This window comes from Ornithorhynchus anatinus, chromosome 16 (genome assembly GCF_004115215.2).
Source record: "Ornithorhynchus anatinus isolate Pmale09 chromosome 16, mOrnAna1.pri.v4, whole genome shotgun sequence".
NCBI classification, from domain to species: domain Eukaryota; kingdom Metazoa; phylum Chordata; class Mammalia; order Monotremata; family Ornithorhynchidae; genus Ornithorhynchus; species Ornithorhynchus anatinus.
Window position 1 is genome coordinate 44,429,637 of NC_041743.1, and position 9,487 is coordinate 44,439,123.

General features: G+C 59.0%; 1 protein-coding gene across 2 annotated transcripts; it reads left to right on the forward strand.

The window, feature by feature from the left end:
- The first annotated feature begins 1,172 nt into the window (after nt 1-1,172).
- HMGN2 (high mobility group nucleosomal binding domain 2) lies at nt 1,173-5,506 on the forward strand. 2 transcript variants are annotated; one of them, XM_029080833.2, is made up of 6 exons: nt 1,173-1,346; nt 2,532-2,576; nt 3,197-3,226; nt 3,486-3,536; nt 3,875-3,970; nt 4,541-5,506. In XM_029080833.2, exons 1-6 carry the CDS (start codon nt 1,332-1,334, stop codon nt 4,574-4,576), a joined length of 273 nt encoding a protein of 90 aa, XP_028936666.1. In that variant the 5' UTR covers nt 1,173-1,331; the 3' UTR covers nt 4,577-5,506. The 2 variants fall into 2 exon arrangements, with proteins under 2 accessions (XP_028936666.1, XP_001516861.3); XM_001516811.6 differs by lacking the exon at nt 1,173-1,346 and adding an exon at nt 2,139-2,344.
- Nucleotides 5,507-9,487: the final 3,981 nt, after the last annotated feature.

Below are 9,487 nucleotides of genomic sequence, written 5' to 3' on the forward strand. Positions count from 1 at the left end.
CCCCGCCTCGTGCGTCCTTGGGGCCTCGGCGATTAAAAAGCGGAGTCTCCTTCGACGTGCAACTTGCGTGCCGCCCTCGCCGTGGACGAAAACGATGCTCTGCACGGTGCGCCGAGCCTCCCCCCCCCCCCCCCCCAAACTACGGCCTGCCCCCGGTTCCAACTCGGGCCGCCTCTCATCGAGAGACGGCGAGCACCTGTTACTCTGCCCCGCTCTCCCAACCCGAGGGGCTGCCGGGCAAGCCCTCCTCTCCAAGCTCCCGGCCTCCCGTGCCCTTTTTTTCCTCTCTGCGCCGACCGTTAGGGCTGAGATCGTGGAAGGAGAAGCCGGTTGGAGGCTGGGAGGAAAAGGAAAAAAAAAAAGGAAAGGGGGGGAAGGGGAGAGGGTGGGCCCCGGTGGCGTTGCGGGGGAGGCTCGGACCATTCGCGGGAGCCGGCAGAGGTCGAACCGTGGTAAGGAGGCCAGGCCGGGCCTGCGCCCGGCGAGATCGTTCCTCTTTTGGGGGGTGCAGAGGGGTGACAGTGACCCCGGGGGGGGTGGGGGGGGCTGTTCGCGTGTGTGCGTGTGTGGATGCGGCGGGTGCTGAAAGGACAGCTCCCACCTAGCCGACCGGCCCCCGAATTTCGGCGCCCTCCAGGTAGGTGCCCCGGGGGGGGGGGAACCGGCACGTAGTGGCCGCTTGCGGGAGGGGGGCGGTGGAAAAAGCTGCACGTCCCGCTGCACCAAGTCGAGGGTTTATCCCGCCCCCGGGGGGGGGCCCATCCCGGCGCTGTCCTTTCCTCCGCCCAAGAGGGAGCGGGCGGCCTTCCGTCGCGCAACCGAGCGCCGCAGGGAGCTGCGGAGGGGGGAAAAAAAAAAAAGGGGGGGGGGGCGGGGGGCTTGAGCTCTGCAAGCGGGGCCTCGCGAGGACCAAAGGGGAGCCCCCGGCCCATTGCACGGATTGGAGGAGTGGGGCGGTTTGGTTGCGTAAGGTGGAACTCGAGAGGCGCCCTTTTTTTTTTTCCCTTTTGCCCGAGCGAGCGCGAAGCGGGGCCCCCGGCGCGCGCCCCCGCGCGCCCCCTCGGCCTCCCCTGCGCGCGCCGCCGCCGTCTCGCGCGCCCGCCCGCCCCCTCCCCCCCTCCGAGGTGAGTTTAAACCCCGCCCACGTGACCCCGGCTGGACCAATGAGCGGCGGCGGGAGGTGAAATCCGGTTCTAACCGGTCCGGGGCTCCCAGCGCTATAAAAACTTTATAAACCCCCCGGAGCCCGAGCAGTGTGAGGAGGAGGAGACGGGAGCGACCCCCGGACCGTGCGGACCCCGCCGACGCGCCCACAACCCGACGCCGCCATCATGCCCAAGAGAAAGGTACGTGGCGTCGTCGCCCGCCCGCCCCGGGCCCCGCCGTCGTCGCTTTCGGGGGCCCGGGGGGGGGAGGGAGGGAGGGCGGACGGACGCCGCCCGAGGCGCCGGGGGGCCGGGCGGACGCCGGGCCCCGAAGGCGGCCTCGAGAAGGGAGGAGCGGCGGGGCCTCGCCCCCGCGGGGCCCGGCGGCGGAGGCGGCCGTTGGGGGCCATATTGGAGGAGCGGCGTCGGGGGCGGGAGGAGCCATGTTGGCGGCTGGGGAGCGGCCCCCCTCCCCCCTCCGTCGCGGCCCCCCTCCCCCGCCCGGCCCGGCGATTCAAACGCAAAAGGGCGGGAAGAGGGGCGGGCGGGGGGCCGCGCTGCCGCCAAAAAACCGCCTCGCGGGGAGGGGGCGGCGCCAACCGTCCCGCGCGAGGGGGGGGCGGGGCCCGGACCACGTGGCCCCGCGCGCCTGCGCACCGCCGCTCCTCCCTCCTCGCCGCCCCCGCCCGCCCGCGCCTGCGCGCTCCGCTGCTCCCCGGCTACCATGGCAACCGGGGCCCTTCCCGCCGCCGCCGCCGCCGCCGCCCCCCCCTCCTCCTGCTGCGGCGGGGCGCCGGAGCCTGTCGGAGATCACTCGGGAAGCGATTTAGCGAGCGCTTACCCCGTGCACAACACCGTCCTGAGCGCCCCCGAGGGTGCATTTCGGCCCCAGCCACCGTCCCCTCCCCCGTCGTCATTCTCCACCGCTCCTCCCGACCTCGACTTCGGGGGCCCACCCGGAGGGCTCAAAACGGGGACTCGGCCCCGGCCGCAGCTCGTGGAGCGACCCTCCCCACCCTGGGTGGGGGTTGATGCCCGAGGGTTGAGCTCCCATCTAGATTCCGAGCGGGGTCCGGCCCTCTTCGTTGCCACATTGGACTTTCCCAGCGCTTAGCACAGCGCTTTGCACCCCGTAGGTGCCCAGCAGAGACGGCCGAATGAAGGAATCAACGATCCAGGGTGTCCTCCCCAGTCTGGAGGTGCCACTAGCGTTAATTAAGCCTCGGGGAGGTTGCGCCGCAGGCCACCGACGGCTCCGGGTTTACTCAAACACCCCGCCCGCCTTACTCTGGGGGGAGGCCGACGGGGGGTCGCGAAGGGGCTTGAGGTTGCTTCTCTTCGACCCTTCCTTACGTGAGATTTTTCCACGCGTGCGTTCTGTTGCAGGCCGAAGGAGACGCCAAGGGTGAAAAAGCCAAGATTAAGGATGAAGTAAGTCTCGCGTCGTCCGAACTCTGGAGGCTTTGCGAGCCTCAGGTCTTGAGCTGATCCTCTCCACCGCTAAGGTGACCTAGACGGGGAGAGGCCTCACCGCGAGGTTTTGTTTTGCTTAACCGTTTTCCTTGGCGACGCTCCCCCAATGAACCCAGTCGTTCGGCCACTCTGATCCGGAATGAAGCGCGCCGGGAAGTCCTCGGGAATGGCCTCCTGTCCGATGCGGCCTTAAAGTCACGCGTGAGAAACAGCGTGGCCTAGTAGATAAGAGCACGAGCCTGAGAGTCGGGAGGATCTGGGTTCTGTTTCTGAGTATGCCGCTTGGCTTCCGTGTGACCTCGGACAAGTCACTTCTCTGTGCCTCAGTTCCCTCATCTGTAAAAGGGGGACTAAGGCTGTGAGCCCCAGGTGAGAGGTGGACCGTGTCCGCTTGTTTCTACCGCAGTGCTCATTACAGTGCCTGGCACGCAGTAAGAATTTAAGAAAAAAAGAAAAAAGTACTCCCGGTTCATGAGGTCCAGGGGGGTCGTTTCACCCCTTTTCTTGTCCCCCCACTTGAAAGTATTCTACTTTCCTCGTTTGGCCGATGAACTAACTTTCTTCATTCTCTCCGGTAGCCCCAGAGGAGATCAGCGCGGTTGTCTGCTGTGAGTATCCGGGCATTTCCCTGGGTCGGAAGGGCGGGGGGTTCTGTTGGACCGTCCGATGGCCCTAGCGGGAGTGGAAGCCCACCTCGTTCCGGGCAAGTCATGAATAGGAGTCCCACCCGACGGCCCGAAGCTGCTCATTTCCAAACCAGTGAGCAGCCAGATGGTTCCCAACGGTCACTTGTCGCCCCTGAACCCGGGTCCTAAGCGTAACTCGGCCACTCCTCTCTTCTTTTTTCTCCTACATAATTATAATCAGAAACCGGCCCCGCCCAAGCCAGAGCCCAAACCGAAAAAGGCACCTGCAAAGGTGAGTGCTGGGGTTTGCCGGGGCCGAGGGGAGCCCGGGAGCAGCAAATGTGTCTGCTGTCTGTGTAGCGGAGGGCGGCCGTGCCCAGCGGCCTACGCCGCTTGCCCCTTCCCCACGGTGCCAGACCGGCAGCGGAGCGGGTGGTATGAGGGGTTTCCAAAGAGCCGAGCCTTCCCGGGACTCCCGAGTTGGCATTTGTGCCGAAGGGCATGTCCGTTGCGCCGTGGGCCTTCCTGGAGCCGTTCCGGGGTTGGGGCCCCCTTCGCCCCTTCGGGCCTTGGTTTCTACTTGGCTCGACGAGTAACGCCCCCCCCCCGCCCTGTCCCGACTCTCGGCAGAAGGGGGAGAAGTTACCCAAAGGGAAGAAGGGGAAGGCTGACGCCGGCAAGGACGGTAACAATCCCGCAGAAAACGGAGATGCCAAAACAGAGCAGGTACGGCTGGTGGGGGCTCAATTAAACCAAGCCGCGCCCGTCGACACGTTTACGTGGGATGGGGGGGGGCACCGTCTCCGCTGACCACGGCGGTCTCCTCCCGGGCTCGAGGTGGAAGACGCTCTGGCGGATGCGTGTCTTGGGGCCGACTCCCCCAGCAGTTTCTAGTCTGCCTCTGAAGCAATCAGTCGTATTTATTGAGCGCTTAGAATGTGCGGAGCACTGAACTAAGCGCTTGGGAGAGTATAAAGGGAACGGACACATTCCCTGCCCACATTTGAGGTGACAGTCCAGAGGAGCCCGGGCCGGTTCGTATCCCAGCCGGTTCTCTCTCTCGGGCACCAGTGAGAGTCACGCGCCTTCAGGCGTCTTATTCCCCTCAGCCACACTCTTACTCCTAAAGTCACCGGGCGGTGACTTCTGCCGTGCTGGATTGGGACTGGAAGCCGGACCCGTGGCGGGGGCTAGAAAGGGTGGCCGGACTGGCTCTGGAAGAAACTCCTGTCCTCCTGGGGAGAGCGCACAAGTCCCTGCGCTTAACCGTTCCGTCGGCTCTTTCTTTCATTTCAGGCACAGAAAGCTGAAGGTGCTGGAGATGCCAAGTGAATTGTGTGAATTTTTGATAACTGTGTACTTCTGGTGACTGTACAGTTTGAAATACTATTTTTTATCAAGTTTTATAAAAATGCAGAATTTTGTTTTACCTTTTTTTTTTTTCTTTTTTTTTTTCTTTTTTTTTTAAAGCTATGTTGTTAGCACAATGCTTCGTTGATGTCTGGGGCGGGGGCGGGCTGGGGAGGGCCGATCTCACCGATCCACCGTCTCCGAAGGCAGGTTGCAATGGAAAGGGGAGTTTTCCAACCTGTCTTTCGAGAGAAGGAGGGCCCGGAGGGCGAGTCTCCGGGACTCACACACGTCAAACGCATCAGCAGCCACTCCCCGGGGGATGCCGGGGGGTGGGCCTTGTAGGGGACGGGAACTTCTAAGATTCCGGTTCATCCGCCCTCTTCCCCCCCTCCCCCCCCCCCCGTCTGCCGTATCAACGTAGAACTCGCTCCCCCGAAGCCAGAAGCCTGACGGGACCTCTCCCTCCCACCCACCACCAAATTGAGCTTGTCGGGTCCCCGGGGCGTCGGCCGATCTGGACTTCCCGGGTGGCCGCTGAGGTGGGGGTAGGGCCAGGGAGAGCAGGCGCAGTAGTTCCCTTTTTATAGTGTGGATCTTCTACTAAGAATTCTGCAGTTTTACTTTTGTTTCCTCCAAGTCAGGGTAGGCTCGTGAAAAGTTGTTAAACAACATGCTCAGTGTGAACGTGTCCACCCTCACTCTAAACTTTCCCTGTTCAAAGTAGGAGATGAAGGCTCTTCATTGGTTTTCTAGTGACTTGACGTTTGCGGTAGCCCGAGGAGGAGGAGGAAGAGGAGAGCTTGAAAGTTGTTGTATACTGGGTGCAGAGTGTAGCCCATGTTCTGCCTGAATTACCATGATTGTTTATGAAAAGTACCTTTAATAAAGCTGCATACCGTTTGGCTTCGACTCTTCTCCATCATCGCTTCCTACTTCCCGTGACCTTTAGCGAGGCTCCCCAGCCCTTGCAGGGGGACGCGCTCGGTTGACGGGGCCCCTCCACCCTCCGAGTGCTCCAGACCCGAGAGGAGAGGGTGGGCGGCCGTCCGCACCTGACCTGTAGCCGGCCAGACCCTCCCGTCGACCTGCCGTCCGCCGCCGAAGGGGATAATGACCGACCCGGGCGTACCACCCCCAGAAGCAGGGTGGCCTAGGGGAACGAGCCTGGCTCGGGGGGGTCGCAAGGCCTGGGATCAAATCCTGACTCCGCGATGGGCTTGCCGGGGGACCTCGGGCAAATCACTTGTCCGTACCTCAGTCTTCTCTGGTCCGTAAAACGGGAGATGGCGGGGGGGGGGGGTGCGGTGACTATCCAACCCGATTGTCTTGTATCGGCCCCAGTTGCTAGTACGGTCCTTGGCACGAAGGAACTAACAAATGCCATTAGAGTCGGTGCCAAAGAGTTGGTGAGAACCCAGTTCCGGAGAGGGTTAGGGGAAGGGAAAAGGGGGTCGGGGGTGTGGGACGGGATGCCAGTGTCTGGTTTCATCTGGTCCCCGGCAGAGCCAGTCCTAACCTGTGTGGCCTCTGACCTGTTACCCGCTCCTTGCTCACTGCCCACCTCCACCACTTACCTCTACAAGTGATGTCTGCGGTCAGCTTGGTTTTACCTAATATTTTGTCAGGGAAGGGATGGCGGGAAGCAACAGCCGCCCAGACCCCCGAAGGGCCGACTGGGTGCCCACAGAAAGACACTTAGTGACAAGTGATGGGCTTCCTCCGACAAGCTCCTTGCCTTGCCCAATTCCTTTGGATGTGAAGGCCCAAGGATCCCAGACCGGGACTGGTCTGGGAGAGGCGGCTTGGCTTCCTCTTGCAGAAACCAACCCCCCACACCTGTTTCCTAAAACCCTCCCGTCCCCCCCCGACCGAAACACTGGCCTCCACCGCTAATGGCAGTGAGTACCGACTCCCCCGAACTCCATTCCCTTCACTTTCACGACTAGAGCCGTTTGAATTCCGTCTTGACCGTCGGAAGCTCGGAGCGGAGAGGCTGTGAGTCGGGAAGGGCCGTGGCTTTTGAGGAGGCCGGGGTTGGGGTCATCTAGCTGACACCCCGGTAATCCCGTCTCCCTTCGTGTCCCCTCGGGACGACTTGCACGTGTCGCCGGGGAGACGGGGCAGAGCTGGGTTTTCCAGGACGAGGATGGTGTAGCTCTGACTTCGGAGTCTGAGACCTGTGGATCGAGCGCCTGTCTAGGACTAGGCACCGTACTGAGCATTCGTGTGGGGAGGTGGACTGGGTTAGTAGGAATTCGATAAAGTAAGAAAGAGGAGGAAAATCGACCGATTGAGGGCCTTAAAGCCGACGGTGGGGAGTTGCTGTTTGACGCGGAGGCTCTTGAGGAGCGGGGAGAAGTGGACTGAATGTTTTTTGTAGACAAACGGTTCGGGCAGCAGAGTGAAGTGGAACTGGAGTGAGGAGAGACAGGAGGCAAGGAGGTCAGCATGAAGGCGGATGCAGTGTCAGAGCAGGATATCATCAGGGTTTGGCTGGAGAGGAAAGGGTGGATTTTAGAGACGTAATGGTAGAAACAAGAGGATGGATAACAGTGAATGTGCGGGTTGAATTAGAGGTAAGTCGAGGATAACGCCCAAGTTACGCGTTTATGAAAAAGAGTGGTGGATGGTGGTGTCGTCTATAAGGATGAGAAAGTCATTCATTCATTCATTCAATAGTATTTATTGAGCGCTTACTATGTGCAGAGCACTGTACTAAGCGCTTGGGATGAACAAGTCGGCAACAGATAGACTGTAAGCCCGTCAAACGGCAGGGACTGTCTCTAAGTCATGGGAAGGGCAGGGGTGGAGTGGGAAAACAAGTTCTGTTTTGAACTTGTTGAGTTTGAGGTGTCGACGGGACATCCGAGTAGAGTTGTCCTAAGGGCGGAAGGGAATAGAGAAGCAGCGTGGCTCAGTGGAAAGAGCACGGGCTTGGGAGTCGGTGGTCACGGGTTCGAATCCCGGCTCTGCCACTCGTCAGCTGTGTGGCTGTGGGCGAGTCACTTCACTTCTCTGTGCCTCAGTTACCTCATCTGTAAAAAGGGGATTAAGACTGTGAGCCTCACGTGGGACAACCTGATTCCCCTGTATCTACCCCAGCGCTTAGAACAGTGCTCTGCCCATAGTAAGCACTTAACAAATACCAACGTTAATTATTTAATTAATTAATTTGAGACTGCAGAGAAGGAGAGGTCAGGGGTGGAGATGGAGATTTGGGAACCATCCGCTTAGAGAAGGTAGTCGAAGCCAGGGGAGCAAATGAATTCTCCAAGCAAGTGGGTGTAGACGGAGAATAGAAGGGGACCCAGAACTGAGCCCCGAGGGACTCCCACACTGAGAGGGTGGGAGGCAGAGGAGGAGTCCGCCAAAGAGTCTGAGAATGAATGGCCAGAGAGCTAGGAGGAGGTAGATGCCCTTCTTTCGTGATGTCTGGCTTCTGACAACTGGCAGCTCCTGCCCGGCCTGCTCCGAGGAACTTCCAGGGCACCACCGGGTAACCGCAATGTGACAACGGGGTGCTCACCAAAGGGGAGGGGGCCAGGTGAGCGCCTATCTGCTCCCTTCAGCGGAGACGATAGGAATCGGTCTCGATAATATCCTTTCCGGGGTTCACCTCAGACCGCGTGGTCTTGCCGCGGGAGGAATTTGGATTAGACGCGAGGAACGTCACCCTTACCGCTGGATTTGTACCCCTTATTCTCCCCACCCTCAGCTTCACGGCACTTGTGTCCATATCTGTAATTTATTTCTATTACTGTCTTTCTCCCTCTCTAAACTGTAAGGTCCCTGTGGGCACCGGCTGTTAATAATAATGATAAGATTTGTAAAGCGCTTGCTATGTGCCAAACACTGTTCTAAACACTGGGGTAGATGCAAAGTAATCAGGTTGGCCCATGTGGGACTCACAGTCCCCATTTTACAGATGAGTCACAGAGAAGTGAAATGATTTGCCCAAGATCACACGGCAGACAAGCGGCGGAGCCTGGATAAGAACCCATGACCCGACTCCTGGGCCGGCCCTCGATCCACTACGCCATGCTGCTTCCCAGGATGTGCCAAGCACTGTTCTAAGCACTGGGTTGGCCGTTCACTCCATCTCGCCCAAACGCTGAGCCCAAGGCTAAAAACTCATCTCCGAGTTGACTTGGGAAACTGACAGATTCAGATTCCCCCGTGGGCCAAGCCCACTTCCTAATGATCATCTTTCTTCTTTTCCCCAGGGCCCAGGATGACGCTCAGTAAACGGTAAGCGCCCAGCACAGTGCTTTGCACATGGTAGATACTCAATTTATACTATTGAATGAGTTGATGTATCTGTCCAGGGCCTAGTAGTGGTACTGGTATTTATCAAGTGCTTTCTGTGTGCAGAACACTGTATTAAACACTGAGAAAAAATAACTGGGTGAGAATTAGATATGGTCCTGGGCCTTCGAGGGGTCACAATTTAATAATAATAATAATAAAGTCCAAAATTTATTCCCTGCCCATGTAAAAATACCAAATATTTTTACACCTCTCCCCAGCCCCATAGAATTTATGTTCATATCTGTAATTTCTTTCTTTCTATTAATGTCTGTCTCCCCTTCTAAACGGGAAGCTCACTGTGGGCAGGGAACGAGTCTGTTTATGGTTATAGTGTACTCTCCCAAGCGCTTAGTAATAATAATAATGATGGCATTTGTTAAGCGCTTACTATGTGCCAAGCACTATTCTAAGCGCTAGGGTATATACGAGGTAATGAGGTTGTCCCATATGGGGCTCACTGTCTTAATCCCCAATTTACAGATGAGGAAACTAAGGCACAGAGAAGTTAGGTGACTTGCCCTAGGTCACACAGCACACAGCAGACAAGTGGCAGAGCCAGGATTAGAACCCACGACCTCCGAC